Here is a 16,601-nt window from a genome sequence, read left to right as displayed (position 1 = left end):
CCCCCTCTGCCTCATTCCTTTGAGCACACTTAATCCTGGTGGTTGCTTATGCTAATGTCACCCAGAGGACAAACAGAAGGGAGATCACATGAAGTTCAGATGCCACGCCCTCAGCATGCTCTCCAGCTGGACTCTTTTCCTAGATTTCTGACAAAAGAAAGAAATTCTGGTCCGGGTGACCATGTGACCTGGGGACCTACCAGGGCCCCATGTCATGTTTGACACTTGTTTATGATGCATACGGCACAGCACAGGGCCTAGAATGGAGGTTCTCAACCTATAGGTCGCGACCCTATCGCCAGCCCTCTATCTCCAAAAATATTTACGTTATGGTTTATAGCAGTAGCAAAATTAGAGTTATGAAGTTAGCGGAGAAATAATTTTATGGTTGGGGGCTCACCACAACGTGAGGAACTTTTTAAAGGGTTGCAGCATTAGGAAGGTTGAGAACACACCACCCTAGAAGAACTTGATGTTTCATGAAGAAGATAAGCAGTGGCTTAGTTGCCGCCAGGCATAGCAGGTACAGGAAAAGAAACACTCACTTTGAAGATCCTGAGTATGACAGGGTGGAAAGTACAGAGGGAAACTACAAGAAATGTAAGACATAGTGAAGAGCTCTAACATAAAACACCAACACTAGAGATCATTTCACAAGGGAGTATCAAGATATTGTATATACATACTGAAATTAAGGTAACGTAGAATAACAGAGAAATAAACCGGCACAACAAAAGAGATTCCAGAAACCAACCCAAGGAAAGATGAGCTTTTCCATGGGACTGTGAGAAAAGGTGGACTTTTCAATAGTGCAGTGGGAAGAGGACTTTTCAATAGTGCAGTGGGAAGAGGACTTTCAATAGTACAGTGGGGAAGAGGACTTTTCAATAGTGCAGTGGGGAAGAGGACTTTCAATAGTGCAGTGGGGAAGAGGACTTTCAATAGTGCGGTGGGAAGAGGACTTTCAATAGTGCGGTGGGGAAGAGTGGACTTTCAATAGTGCAGTGGGGAAGAGGACTTTCAATAGTGTGGTGGGGAAGAGGACTTTCAATAGTGCAGTGGGGAAGGGTGGACTTTCAATAGTGCAGTGGGGAAGAGGACTTTCAATAGTGCAGTGGGAAGAGGACTTTCAATAGTGCAGTGGGAAGAGGACTTTCAATAGTGCAGTGGGGAAGGGTGGACTTTTCAATAGTGCAGTGGGGAAGAGGACTTTCAATAGTGCAGTGGGAAGAGGACTTTCAATAGTGCAGTGGGGAAGAGGACTTTCAATAGTGCAGTGGGAAGAGGACTTTCAATAGTGCAGTGGGAAGAGGACTTTCAATAGTGCAGTGGGAAGAGGACTTTTCTATAGTGCAGTGGGGAAGAGTGGACTTTCAATAGTGCAGTGGGAAGAGGACTTTTCAATAGTGCAGTGGGGAAGGGTGGACTTTCAATAGTGCAGTGGGAAGAGGACTTTTCAATAGTGCAGTGGGGAAGAGGACTTTCAATAGTGCAGTGGGAAGAGGACTTTTCAATAGTGCAGTGGGAAGAGGACTTTCAATAGTGCAGTGGGAAGAGGACTTTTCAATAGTGCAGTGGGGAAGGGTGGACTTTCAATAGTGCAGTGGGAAGAGGACTTTTCAATAGTGCAGTGGGGAAGAGGACTTTCAATAGTGCAGTGGGGAAGGGTGGACTTTCAATAGTGCAGTGGGGAAGAGGACTTTCAATAGTGCAGTGGGGAAGAGGACTTTTCAATAGTGCAGTGGGGAAGAGGACTTTCAATAGTGCAGTGGGGAAGAGGACTTTCAATAGTGCAGTGGGAAGAGGACTTTCAATAGTGCAGTGGGGAAGAGTGGACTTTCAATAGTGCAGTGGGGAAGAGGACTTTCAATAGTGTGGTGGGGAAGAGGACTTTCAATAGTGCAGTGGGAAGAGGACTTTCAATAGTGCAGTGGGAAGAGGACTTTCAATAGTGCAGTGGGGAAGAGTGGACTTTCAATAGTGCAGTGGGGAAGAGGACTTTCAATAGTGTGGTGGGGAAGAGGACTTTCAATAGTGCAGTGGGGAAGAGGACTTTTCAATAGTGCAGTCGGGAAGAGTGGACTTTCAATAGTGCAGTGGGAAGAGGACTTTCAATAGTGCAGTGGGGAAGAGGACTTTCAATAGTGCAGTGGGGAAGAGTGGACTTTCAATAGTGCAGTGGGGAAGAGGACTTTCAATAGTGTGGTGGGGAAGAGGACTTTCAATAGTGCAGTGGGGAAGAGGACTTTTCAATAGTGCAGTGGGAAAGAGTGGACTTTCAATAGTGCAGTGGGAAGAGGACTTTCAATAGTGTGGTGGGGAAGAGGACTTTCAATAGTGCAGTGGGAAGAGGACTTTCAATAGTGCAGTGGGGAAGAGGACTTTCAATAGTGCAGTGGGGAAGAGTGGACTTTCAATAGTGCAGTGGGGAAGAGGACTTTCAATAGTGTGGTGGGGAAGAGGACTTTCAATAGTGCAGTGGGGAAGAGGACTTTCAATAGTGCAGTGGGGAAGAGTGGACTTTCAATAGTGCAGTGGGGAAGGGGACTTTCAATAGTGTAGTGGGGAAGAGGACTTTCAATAGTGCAGTGGGGAAGAGGACTTTTCTATAGTGCAGTGGGGAAGAGTGGACTTTCAATAGTGCAGTGGGGAAGGGGACTTTCAATAGTGCAGTGGGGAAGGGGACTTTCAATAGTGCAGTGGGGAAGGGTGAGTCTTTTCCAGGTGAGATAACTGGCTGGTTGAGTGTCCACATGGAACAGTGATATTTATCATGTATTATAGTATACATTAAAAAATTTTGGTATACTGTAGAGCTACATGTAGAATTCACAAAAATAAAACTTATATGAATTGGCATAAGTAAATACCTTTCTGATCTTTGTGCCCTCTTAAACGGGTCACTGAAGTCAAAGCCATAAGAAAAACTGATTCCTTCCACTACACTATGACTCCGATTTATATTCATCAGAACATGCTTTTAAGACAAAGAAAGCACAGAGTGGAAGAATATGTCTGTGGGTCAGAGGACCCAGCCCACACGTGTGAAGAACTCTCCCAAGGGCAGCAAGATGGTGCCAGAGTAAAAGCACTTGCCACGAGAGCCTGATGACCCAAGTTCCTTCCCAGAACCCTCGGTGGAAGGAGAGAACCGATTTCCAAAATTTGTCCTCTGACCTCTACACCTGTGCTATGCATGGCATGAGCCTTTTACATCAGTTCCAGGGGCCAAACTCGAGGACAGCACGTTACTGACAGAGCCATCTCCCTACCCCGTATGTAAAACCTTTCACAGCCGTCCGATCACCCAGGCTGTGTGTGTGTCCTGTGCTAGCTGAATTCTTGACTAGGCTGCGCTTCATCACTGTGTGTCCCTTGGAAAAAACTGTCCTTGTGGTTTTCTTACCTTCTGTTTGGTCATGTCTAAGAGGCCCACGGAGTATCTGTCACAGTTGAGGAAAGCTCGGACCGTGTACAGGGCTTTGTGGAACTGTCTCTCTATGTCTGTGAGCTCTTCGAAGACCTTGCTTCCAGACCACAGCAATATCTGAAGACATTTGAAACACTAATCAGAGTTTTTGAAGCACGAAGTAGATGTTTCTGAGATAGAAAATAACAATTCTGCCAAGTTTTCTAGTTTATTCCATGTAATCTCACAATAACCCAGAGAAACAGGCTCATTCATCCCATTTTACAGGTGGAAAGACTGAGGCATCAGGTCCAACTCTTTCCATTTATTTTATCTCATATGTTATTAATAAAATATATTAAGCAAAGGGTTTAAGGACGCAGGTCAGTAATACAAGTCTTGAGTTCAATCCCCATCACTGCAAACACCATACAATAATAATAAGCAGTTGAGTATAAGTACCCTACACAGGCTATCTTATTTATTTTGATAACACACTCTTTTGAGAATGATATATAATTATCCCCATGTTTTGTTTGTTTTGACAGGGTCTTGTGCAGCCCAGTCTCGCCTCCAATTAGCTATGTCACTGAGGCTGACCTTGAATTCCTAATCCTCCTGCCTCCACCTCCTGAGTGCTGGGAGAAGGAGCCTGTACCACCATGCCCATCTTACGTATCCACGTTATTAGAGGGGCTTAGTAACTTAAGGTCTGGCAGCTTGTTAGTGAGCAAGCATTCACATCCAAGCATAACCACTCTAGGATACAACCTCATAAGCATTCTTCACCTCCTGATACAGGGGTTCCCCCTAGACGCAGTTCAGTAGTTCCCAGGACCTTCCCACCAGCTGGCCTGACCACATCAATGCTTCAGTAGAAGGACAGACTCAGGCCACTCACCTGGCCACGCCGAGTCTCACAGTTGTGCAGGTAACTCAGATGGAATACCTTCATGATCAGATTCACAAAATTGAGGTACTTGAGAAGAATCTACAAATTCAAACAGCAGATGAAACAGAGAGATCCTTCCTCTGACTGCTTCTGTCCCCGGCAAGTAAATGTCCGACCACCATCAGAACTTGCACAGAGACAACTTGTGCAGATGAACCATACACGGCTCCGTGAATGGAAACTCATCATGCTTGCTGATTTATTAATGAGAGTGGATTCATAAAAATGTATTGAACTTGGTGTCCCTGGGTTAAGTCATAGTTGTGTATTACCTGGTCATTACAAGTCACTATGAGGGAGATTTGTGAAATCGCCCCCACTTTACAAATTTAAAAAAAAAAAAAAAACAGATTCAGAGAAGATAAGTGATTTATCCAAATAAAACAAGAAGATTTTGAAAGATCCAGAACAAACACCTCTCCTTCCTAACTCCAAAATCCAAGGTCTGGGCTGTCGTGTTCCCTTACCTCCCTCAGCGATTAGCATGGGCTACCATACTTGGCTTGTCCTCTTGCCTTATGTATGGGGAAACTAAAGCCAAGCCAGTTGGCAAGGTTGGGGGATTCCATGAGCAGGAGGGATGGACTAGCATGGTATCCTCAGCAGCATCTCAAGCAGTCTTACCTCTTCATCTCTCTTGGTGAAGTGGGGTTCGTCCACTTTGTTCAGAGCCATGATGATGGCTACCACGTCTTTCCCATTCATGATGGGGGAAGCCAGGATGCTCTTGGTCTGATACTCGGTGAGGTTGTCCACAAAGTCACAAAAATGCTCATCCTAGAAGAAGGCAGAGGCAAGCACAGGGAGGTAAATGAATGCAAGGAGGGGAGAGCATCTCAGAGCCCCCACTGACAAGAGGATGAAGGCATTCATCAGTTCCCCTTGGGCAAGGGCAAGATGACCTGAGATCATGGACGCCTCCAACATCCATCGAGAGAAGAAGGCCTGAGAGGCAGCCCCCCAAGGAGGACAAACACTTCCTGGCAGCGAAGCTCAAGGTGGAAACTTAAACAGCAGCTGTGAGGGAGTTAGGGGCATGACCATGATGACCGCCAGTGGGCATGGCACATGGCACTCCATCTCACCCTTTCATCTTCATCCTTCATCTTCATCCTCCCGACGGCCTAAGGGAGAGGGACCAACAGCCCTTCTCATAAAGTTAACATGACTTGGGGGCCTGTCCTCAGCTCAGCTCTGCTCACATAAGCCCCAGTGAAGTTACTCCGGGGTCCACTCACAAAAGGCTTTGTTCTTTTCAGCCCCCATCTCTACCCTGTCTTTTTTATTTACTTGGACACAGTCTCACGATATAGTCCGTGCCAACCTTGAACTCTCAATCCTCCCGCCTCAGCCTCCCACAAGTGCTGGCATCACAGGCATGTATTTTCACCTTTTATAACAAGCTGGTTACAGAGTACATGGCCGTTTCAATGGCCATCCCCATCCAACAGATCTCTATGAAAGCTCTGTTACATGTCAGCCCTTTACCAAGTAGCTGAGATTCAAGCTCCTCACTGATGAACCACTAACCGTCATTTTGACTGTCATCTTGATTGGGTTGAGAAGTTCCTAGGAGACTAGGGAAACAAACCTCTGGGCATGTCTGTGAGGGACCTTCCAGAGAGGGTCACTAAAGATCACTAAAGGTGGCGGCATCATCCCATAGGCTGGTGGACCAGCTAGAGTAAGCAGAGGAGTGGGGAAAGCCATCCAGGACATTCCTCTGCTCGACAACAGCCACATGAACTGCCCTGTCCCTTCACACCTTCCCCATGATGGATTCCTAGCCCCAAACCATGAGCCAAAGCAATCTTTCTTTCCTTCAAGTAAAAACATTATTTATTATTCTTATTCTTATGGGAGAGGCATGATGTTTATAGTGAGGGACACGTGCCGGTGCTTGTGTGGTGATCAGAAGAGCTCTGTGGAGTGATTTCTCTTTCTACCTTTACATGGGTTCTGGAGATCAAACTTGAGTTGCCACTGAACCATCCCAGTGGCCACCTTCTGTTGTTTCTGTGGGGTATTTGGTCTCAGTAGTACAGAAGAAGGTGATACAGTAACACAGGCCTTAAGGGCTTAGCTGAAAACTGTAGAGTGCAGAGGTCTATACACCCTGACTCCCAATCCCCACAGGCAGGGCTTTAGAGGCATTGATTGATACAGGCTACATGGCCAGGAAGAGGGGACAGAAGCTGTACTGTCTAGAGTCAGGAGAATCCACCTTTCTGTCTCTGTCACCATGGTAAATTTCCTAACTGCCACATCCCATGGGACAAGAGCCAGCACAAACATGTACTGTGCATGCTGCTTTGAGAAGGGCGATTCATCCACACAGCCAATCCACGGAACGTCTCTAGAACTAAGGCAGCAGAATTTTCCCTACAGCTCCCATTCCTGGCGTGATGCTCTGTATGTCGGCATTTCTTTCCAGAGGGAGTGAGATTAAACAAACAGGCAACAGCGTCAGGTCAGTGAAGTTGGCTCAAACAAGTGAAGGGTAAAGGAATTAGGATAAGCCAGTCACGCTCTACTTGAATTAGCAGTTGAGGATTAGAAAAAGCTGGAAGACAGTAGCAGCCAAGGAGGGTTTTCTGAGTCATTCTCAGAGGGCATAGCTGAGTGCCTGAGCACAGCCCAAGGCCAAGCATGCTCAGATTCATTTCAGCTAGTTCAGCTTTGCAATATTTACCTTCATCCAGGGAAGCCAGTATTTGGGCCTCATCTGCCTCTGAGGCAGATGTCTCTAAATCTACCAGCACCCTCTTCTCCAGTGTATTAGGCCCTTTTCTCAATGCTGTGTTTAAATACCTGACAGATGCAACTTTAGGGAGAAAGGGCTTATTTTGGCTCCCAGTTTGAGGGGATACAGTCTACCCTGTCCAGGAAGGTGTGTTGACAGGACCATGAGGCAACCAATCATGTTGCAGCAAGCAGTGAGGAGCAAAGGATAATATAATTTTCTTTCTCCCTTTTATACTGTCTGGAACCTCAGCCCATAGAAATGTTAGGGTTGCTTTTTCCACTGCAATTAATCTGATCAAAATACTTCCTCACCAGGGTTGGGGATTTAGCTCAGTTGGGGATTTACCTAGGCAAAGCATAAGACCCTGGGTTCGATCCTCAGCTAAAAAAACAAAAACAAACAAACAAAACAAACAAACAGAAAACTCCCTCACCAACAGGCAGAGGTCTGTCTCTGAGGTGAGTCACGATCCAAGTTGACCTTGTTAACCATCACACACACTGAGTTCTCAGCCAAGGGACTCCTCACAAACACCCCAGCCCCCAAATGACTGGAGTCTACCCCAACATTGCCATCCCTGTAGCCATACCATAATAAATACCCCCAAACAATCACATCATAGGACCTCAGTGGACCAGAAGCAGAAGATTTTGGAGGAATTTCTAATCAAACCATTTATTCTGATGTTTTCTTTCACGTGTGTGTGTGTGTGTGTGTGTGTGTGTGTGTGTGTGTGTGTGTGTTGTATGCATAGGATTGACGTGGAGGCCAGAGAAGGACATCTGCCTTGATCCCTTGAGACAGGTCTCCTACGAGAACATGAAGCTGGTCAGTTTGGCTAGGCTGGCTGGCCACTGAGTGCTAGGGATCTGCCTGTCTCTGTCCTCCCAGTACTGAGGTTGTAGGCACAGATAGCCATACCTGACTATTTTGTGTGTGTGTGGATGCTGGGGATTTGAACTCAAGCCTTCATATTTGTACAGCAAGCTCTCTCACCTACTGAGCCATCTCCTCAGCCCCAAACCATTGACTTTAAAGCCCAGGCACAAGAGACATGCCAAGGAAAGCCCAGTGTTATCATCCATTCACTCAGGATTGACAGAATGCTTTCTGTGTGAGGCACTGCTATGAACCTGGGGGCTACGGCAGAGAACAAGAGACTTCTGTTCCAGTAAAACATACAGCTACATAGAGTAGACAGGAAAAAAAGAAAGAAAGAAAAAGAAAGAAAGAAAGAAAGGAAGGAAGGAAGAAAGAAAGAAAGAAAGAAAGGAAGGAAGAAAGAAAGAAAATAAAATGATTCAGCATTCTCCCTGCAGCTGAGATGTTCTGCTCTAAAGGAAATAAACCAGAAATACCTTAACAGAGAGGGTAGGAATGGCAGACTGAAGCTGCTTGGGTTTGAATAGGAGTCTGGAAGCCTCTTCTGGAGATATAGTCTGGAGACATAATACTGAGCTTGGAGCCCAAGGCAAAGGGAGTGCATTCATTCCAAGGAGAGGCATAATGACCACCAAGTCCAGGAGGTAGGAATGGGTTTGGAAGACTTGAAGAAAAGAAAGATCTGTGCATCGGAAGCATTGAGTGGGAGGGGGAGACTGGGAGGAGTGAGCCTCAGTACGTATTTATCCATTTGTTTATTGTGCAGCAGACTTTCTTTGTGTCTGCAACCAACTTATAACTCACTGCATAGCCCCATGTAGCCTCAAACTCACCATCTTCCTGTCTTAGGCTCCTGAGTGCTGGGATTTCAGGTGTACACCACCATATCTAGATTTAAAGTGCAATGTAATTCTGCTTCTTATTCCCTGTTGCCCACTTCCTCTTTTCAAACATTCACAGTAGTGATTCTGTTGGACGCATGGTGGGATCTGTTACCTACTGAATAATAAGGATGTGCTACCCTCAGAGCCAGATGGCTTACATATATTATCAAATTCACTCACATCAGCCCTGACAAACAGCGCTACAGAGCTGTGCCTTCTCATTCACGGACAAGTCCCTTGCTGTTGAGTAGCGCAGATGATCGACTCATTCACTACTTGTAGATTTATTAACTGATTAATTGGTTGATTCATTCATTCATTCATGTGTATTTATTGAGCCTTGGCTCTGTGTCAGGCACTGGATATGTAGAGACCTGTGGGGAAATATCTTTATTGCTAATTAAGATGGGAAGACCTGTCCACTGTGGGTGGTGCTATTCCCTGGCTGGGATCCCGTACTGAGTAAGTGGAAAACGAGCAAACACCCATTACCCATTTGCTTCGTGACTGTGAATGTATTGTGACCAGCTGCTTCCAACTCCTTCTGCCTTGACTTCCCTTGAAGTGTGAGAGAGCACAAACCCTTTCTCCTTAGGTTGCTGTTGTGTTTTGTCACAGCAACAGGAAAAGGAGCTAAGACAACCAGTAACACAAGGTTGCTCATTCTGGATGCTTACAGCATGATGGGGCATCATGTTAAACACGAACATCCAGTTCAAACCTCAGTGTGAGCCTGTACCTGACAATGGGATGGGCCCCAAAGATGGAGACACTTGCCTGTGATTGGTTTCAGTGGCTACTTAGTACACTGCCTAAGTTTCCCCTGCAGTCACGTCGGAGTGATGGCTGAGGTTTTTCTCCTGTCTAGGGGGCCGAGTTCCGAGTCTCCATAAATATCAGAATTTTCCTAGGGGCCCGTCCTGAGAAGATTCCTCCCAGGGTCCTGGGGAAGACGCTATGGCTGGCGTGGGGATATTCTCATGGAAAAGAATCTATGTACACCATGCACATAAAGGAGAGAACAGAGGCAGACTACACCTGAGAGGCTCCAGGTGACAGATCTCTCAGCTCTGACAGTCACAGGTTCAGCCTTCAGAAATGGAATTGGTTGATGCTGAAGAAGGACTGCTCCTTATTCGTTCACTCAGTAAGTGAATATCCCACTCTACCCCAGGCACTGGACAAGGTGCAGGGATGAGAAGTAAAGCAGAGAGATGGGGACATACACCTTATAGGCTGGGAGACTTCAATAGACAGGTCATCCAGACAGAAACTAAACAGAGAAATACTGGAGCTAACGGGCATAATAAATCAAATGGACCTAACAGATATTTACAGAACATTTCACCCGAACACAAAAGAACATGCCTTCTTCTCTGCACCTTATGGAACGTTCTCCAAAATTGGCCATATACTGGGCCACAAAGCAGGTCTCATCATATACAAGAAAACTGAAAAAACTCTCTGCATCCTACCCGACCACTATGGATTAATGCTGGATCTCAACAACAACAGAAACAGGATGCCAAGTTAAATCCGAATTTCAAGTAGATGATAATTATTTTTAGTTGTAAGCATATCTTAAATACTTCATGACACATACTTATACTGAAACACACCTCTTTGTTTATTTAGAATCCACACTTAGCTGATCACCTTCCATTTTACTTGGCAAGGCCAAACTCAAGGCTTTTAAGAATAAGAGCAGAGGATGAGCAGGGAGTTTCCAGGGATGCAAAAGTGTGGGAGAGCCCTGGAAAGCTTAGTTTGTAGTTTCACATTCCAGAGATTCTCACCATTCCCAGATTTTTTAGGACAATGAAGGCTCAAACTAGAACTTTACAGAGACAGCTCAGACCCCAGTCCACACCATCTTCTCCCTGGCCACTCAACTTCTAGTTACTGTTGGTAAGATCTTGTCCATCCCAGAGCCTGGAATTGAGTGAGATTTCTCAAGTAGAACAGCAGCAAACAGCATGCAAATGGCGAACACACAGGACTTCCTGGTCTTCACTGAATTCACATGCAGGCCTGAGTCACTCACAGCCAGGGACACCGCCCCAGATTCAAAGGCTTCTGAGAAAGGACAGGTGTGGCTGCGAGGGTGATCTTTCAGAGCTGAACAGAAAATAACAGATCAGCACCAAGGCTCATCACACTGCTAGGCCTGGATCTTCTGGAATCAGAGGACCTTCTCAGATCCTCAGTTCTACAACACCAAGGCCTACAGAGGGCTCGGCACTTCCAGAGACTAAAAGATTCTAAAAGGAAAACTCCAGAAAGGCAAGGTTAGAATCTTCCATGGTCCACACAGATGTGGTATGGATCTGTGACTTAGATTTTTACTAACAGTAATGGAATTGAAATAAGGAACAGGAACTGCCCATATAGACCTGGTGCCAGGAGCCTAGGGAAAAAGTTTGATGGGTAAGTACTTATCCTACAAGTCTGGGTCCAGAATTCAGAGCCCCAGAATTCATGTAAAAACTGAGTAGGTGTGATAGCCCACCGGTTATTCCAGCATATAGGAAGTAGAGACAGGGTACTACCAATGGTATATAAATAAAAAACTGAAGCCGGGCGGTGGTGGCGCACGCCTTTAATCCCAGCACTCGGGAGGCAGAGGCAGGTGGAGCTCTGTGAGTTCAAGGCCAGCCTGGGCTACAGAGTGAGTTCCAGGACAGGCTCCAAAGCTACATAGTGAAACCCTGTCTCAAAAAAAAAACCCCCAAAAACAAAAACAAAAACCTGAGCCCAAACAGGCTAAATGAATTAATTGCCAAGGGTATGTTCTTATGAAGTGACAAGATTATCACTCAGCTCTGACCTCAAGGTCATAACTCTTGAAATGTGATTAGAAATTATCTTTCTTGAGTAACACTCCATCTCACGCTCTTACTTTACAGATACAGAGATGTTTGGGTTAGCAGAGGGTTAAGAGCATGGGTTCAAGGCCAGAGGACCCAAGTCTAAATTCCAGCTGTACTTTACACCTGCGTGTGACCCTGAGCAAGAGTTTCCGTGCCGTAAGCACAAGATAGTGAGAGTTATTACACAAGATTGTGTCTTCACAGTCTTTGATAGAATGTACCAAAGTTTGGGGGGAAGCTAAAAGAGACAAATTGTATCCCGCAAGACTCCCCCTGCCAAAGCCCTAGGCCTTGATGTCAAGTGTGCACGCAGGGAGACATTAACCCCACAGCAGTCTGCTTAGTGTTTCCCACAGAGCTGGTCTCGGTAGCCCAGGCTGGCCTGAGACTTGGCTCTGTGGCTCATGCTACCTTAGAACTCTCAGTGATTCTCGAAACTGCTGGATTTTTCAGAAAACGCCCAGGTAATCACTGTTTGATGACCCCTATGGATTCTTGTATTAGATTGGGCTTAATGCTTTGGTGACCTTGGGCAAGCCTCCTCTCAAGACCTCTCGATCCAGTTGGATGAGTCGTGTGTGTGTGTGTGTGTGTGTGTGTGTGTGTGTGTGTGTGTGTGTGTGTGTGTGTGTGTCTGTATCTGTGTCTGTGTGTGTGTGTGTGTGTGTGTTACATTTATGTGTACTTGCATGTGGAGAGCAGAGGTCCCCCTTGGGTGCCATTCCTTAGATTGCTGTCCACCTTGTTTTTTGAGAGAGTCTTTCATTGGCCTAGAGTTCATTGATTTAGCTAGGTTAGCTAGCCATCAAACCCAGATTCTGCCTGTCTTTATCTCCCCCACTCTGGGATTATAGGTATATGCCAGAGTAGTTGGCTTTTATTTATTTATTTATTTAATGTGGAGTCAGTGGTTGAACTTTGGTTCTTTCTCATGTTTGCCCAGCAAGCACCTGCTGACTGGGTTACTTTCCAGCCCTTCCTCTTCCCCTTTTAACCTTAAGACTATTTATCTGAAATAAATACAGAAGCAGGTGAAGACAAAGTCATAAAATGTCTAGGAGGCTGGGCATATGGCACATGGAGGCAAGAGAATCTCTGTGAGTCCAAAGCCGCCTTAGTCTACAAATCGAGTTCCCGGCCAGCCAGGGCTACACGGTAAGACCCTGCCTCAAAACAACCAAACAAATAAAAATGAAACAGAATGTCCCAGGGCTGGACCTTGGAAATGGTTAAACTTGATATCTTAGCATGGTGGCTGTACCTAGTAAATGAGGCCTATGGCATTAGGGATTAGCTTCCTGTGGAGAGAATGGGAAATTACCTGCAAAATTCCTTTTCTTTAGGCTGGGTTCATTAACCACTTGCTGTATGCCTGACATTGTACAGGATCTCACGATAAATACCTAGTAAATAAGGTCCCTGATGCTAGAGCTCACCTTGACCAATCACTTCAGGAAGGGGACAACTGTGACAGGGGGTGTTCCCGAGGAAGTGACTGTGGAGCTGAGATCTGAAGGGTGAGTTGACTTGGGCAGGAGACTAAGTGGAACTACTTTAGAGCCATCAAAGTTAATATCCAGCAGGGAAATTGATCTACTCATGGGGATCTTTGTCAGAACTGCCAGTAAAATTCCGTGAGCCACAGGGTTTGGTTGGCTTGCTATGGTTTGGGTTTTTGAAGCAGGAGTCTCTCTGCAGCCCTTGTAGACCTGTGACTGGACCTTGTAGCTCATGCTGGCTTAGAACTCTCAGTGACTCTCTAGACTTCTGGATTTTTAGAAGGATCAGGTAATCACTGCTAGCATTCTCAATAATGGGACAATCAGCTCCCGTGTCTCCTGAGATAAAATATGAAGAAAAACAGTATTACCTTCGTGATGCTTCTGTGAGAATGTGAAACCCAATCTAACTGTGAAGTCATATCAGACAACCAGGCATAGTGGCTGGTGTCTGTAATCACGTCACTTGGGGAGCTGAGACAAGAGATTGCCAAGAGTTTGAGGCCAACCTGGGCTACGCAGGGACTTCTAGGCCAGCCTGGGATGCCAAATGAGTCAGTCAGTCAGTCAGTCAGTCTGTCTGTCTGTCTCTCCTTCTTCTCCCCCAGTATATAGTAAACTTAATCAAACAAACACCCTAACAAATCCATCATGGTGGTGGGGATTAGATAAGCCAAAATGGAAGGACATTTCTGTAAAATATCTGTGGGTTTGTCTGGTTTGACAAAAAAAAAAAATATTTCTTAAAATACACCAGCTTTCCAGAAAACAAAGACAGACCAAGGAACGGTCTCAGATGGGAGTAGACTAAAGAGACAGGGCTACATTAGTGTACATGAGACACCTGGAAAACACTGAATATGAACAATTAGATGGTTGTGTTATGTGGGTGTTGTGCTCCCCAAATCCACCATTGTACTATGAATAAGGAAGAAATGCCCTGTTCTAGAAATACAGAATGAAGGCTGTAAGGACAAAAGAGCATGCCTGAAACTTCCTTCTAGTAGGTCACAGAAAAAGAGAGAGAAGCAGATGTGACAAGATGTTAGTAACTGGTGGACATGAATGAAAGGTACACAGTTCTTTGTAGTATTTCAAACTCCTGCTAATTTTGAATATATTTTTCTAAGTAAAAAGTTCTAAGTATTGTCAATAAATAGAGAGCAGTATCATGCCATCACTAGCCCAGGCTTGGTGGCCAGCAACAACCCAGCCCACTTGGACCCCTGAACCTCAGGGATCAGTGCATCCCCACAGTCTCTCTTACAGGGAGGGCATACCTCTTCTGTGTTGGGGACATTGGCAATCTTTTTGGAGTGTGCAACATGGCCCACAACACCCATGTCCAGAGGGAAGACGATCTCGGAGTCAGGCATCACCAAGCAGTCCTCCAGGACAGCATCCTTGTGGACGTTGAAGAGCCTGGTGGCTAGCTCTGCTATGCCATTGCGGGTCCTGTACATGAACAGGCTCATGCGGTCAGCCCGCAGGAGGAAGCAGAGCTTCTTCATGACATTGAATGTGCATTTCTCAGCCTGTAAATTCTCCTGAAAGTCCCGCAGAAGGTCAAAGATGATTTCACTCTCTTCCACGCTATTCACAGTGTGGTAGGTGCTGAAGTCCACTGCTGCCTCCTTGGCCCCAAGGAGGTCTGAGATGACTTTCCCCCGGTAGTGAAAATTATAGTATTGTTTGGCAAAGCCAATGTTTGAGTCCAGGAACTTCTCTACCTCCTCTGCTGTCACCTCACCCATGGCTGGGACTCCCTCTAGCTGCTCCCAAGTAGGGGTCGAGGCTCAGGCCTTCCCAGGGCCGTTTCCCAGCAAATTGAATTCAGTATGCCCTGCGTCAGTCTGGACTTCTCTTGGATCTTGTCTGTAAATCTCACTGAGAAGGCCACACAGGAGCAGGAGCAAGCTGAGGGATTAAGTCATTAATACTTCCTGAGAATAAGAACTATGAGGATCAGCATGTTCCAGATGCCACTGGGCCCCGGGAGAGAGAACGGGAGTGGTGGCTCTTTTCAACCTGGCTGGATAAGAGCTCAGAGAAGACATCCAATTGCACAGCACTCATGCGGAGGATGCCACAGACAGTGCAGGAACAGCCTGCTACCTACCTATAAATGTGTCCTCTCTTCCCCCAGGGCTTTTTTTGGACCTGTGACATCAATGCCTGACAATTACTATTTAGGAGATGAATTTGGCTCCTTGGTCCATCAGAAGAGCTAACCAGTGTATCTCGAGTCCTCCACGCAGGAAGGGCTAGAGCTTTGATATAGCCGCTGCAAGCCTCCCCCGCCCATCCCTCCAACCCAAACCTTTCACTGTTTTTTGCTGAGATAAAATACCCTAACAAAGAGCAACTTAGGGGGAAAAGGATGTATTTAAGTTCACAGTTTCAGGTTACAGTCCATCACTTGTGGTGGGGGGGGGGGGTGGGAGGGTAGGAGGGGACTGGTTGTCATAGCAGCAGGAGCTTGAGACAGCTGGTCACATCACATCTACAATCAAGAGCAGAGAAAATACGCCTTTCATCCCAGCACTCGGGAGGCAGAGGCAGGCAGATCTCTGTGAGTTCGAGGCCAGCCTGGTCTACAGAGCAAGATCCAGGAAAGGCACAAAGCTACACAGAGATACCCTGTCTAGAATAAACAAACAAACAAACAAACAAACAAAAAGAGCAGAGAAAATAAATGCATGCATGACTGCTTGCTTGCTTGTGCTGGGCTTGACTTACCCATTCTTTTACAGTTCAGAACCCCTACCTAGGGAATAGTGTTGCCCAAAGTAGGCTGTCTTCTACATCAATTATCTTAAGACAGCCCCCAAAAGACAGACTCACAGCCAATCCAAGTGTAGACAATCCCTCATTAAGACAATCTTTCCAGGTGGTTGTACGTTATCTCCATTTGACAGTTAAAGCTAACTGCCCCACACTCACTCCCTCTTTCCATAACCCTCCCTAGTGTGGGGCTTCGGTTGCTATGGTTGTTACCAGGCTGCTTGTATCATGTACACAGGTATATTGTAGTCTAACCACCTCTTAACCCTGATTTCATAATTTCTGCATGTAAGTCTTTCTTGGGTTTGGATTCCAATGATGTTCTAATTTTAGTATTCTAAGGGCACTTGTAAAAAAATAATAACATGCCTTCCATAATACTTTTATTATAAAAATCATACATGCTCTCTGCAGAAAATAATACAAAAGGACCATTAAAAGCACACGTGATCCTACTGCTCAGAGGTAACCTCTGGTTGACATCTGGTCCTTTCAGAGAGGCTGACCTTAAATAGTTCCTTTCAACTTGCTCTTTCTCCTGGTGCCTTGATGTGCTTTTTCTGACTCTAGCCTGG

At 45.9% G+C, this 16,601-nt stretch overlaps 1 protein-coding gene across 1 annotated transcript in view; it reads right to left on the bottom strand.

Moving 5' to 3' along the window:
* Pde6a (phosphodiesterase 6A) overlaps nt 1-14,996 on the bottom strand; it is a 62,421-nt gene extending 47,425 nt beyond the window's left edge. Inside the window, exons 1-4 of the mRNA XM_036205059.1 lie at nt 14,523-14,996; nt 4,986-5,138; nt 4,311-4,400; nt 3,407-3,547 (exon numbers count right to left, since the gene is read on the bottom strand). Of these exons, the coding sequence (XP_036060952.1) occupies nt 3,407-3,547; nt 4,311-4,400; nt 4,986-5,138; nt 14,523-14,996 (858 nt within the window). The remainder of the gene's footprint in view (nt 1-3,406; nt 3,548-4,310; nt 4,401-4,985; nt 5,139-14,522) is intronic.
* Nucleotides 14,997-16,601: the final 1,605 nt, after the last annotated feature.

The sequence above is a fragment of the Onychomys torridus genome, chromosome 13 (assembly GCF_903995425.1).
Source record: "Onychomys torridus chromosome 13, mOncTor1.1, whole genome shotgun sequence".
Classification (NCBI taxonomy): domain Eukaryota; kingdom Metazoa; phylum Chordata; class Mammalia; order Rodentia; family Cricetidae; genus Onychomys; species Onychomys torridus.
Note: the sequence above shows the minus strand (reverse complement) of the source record. Positions and strands in the feature narration are given on the sequence as shown.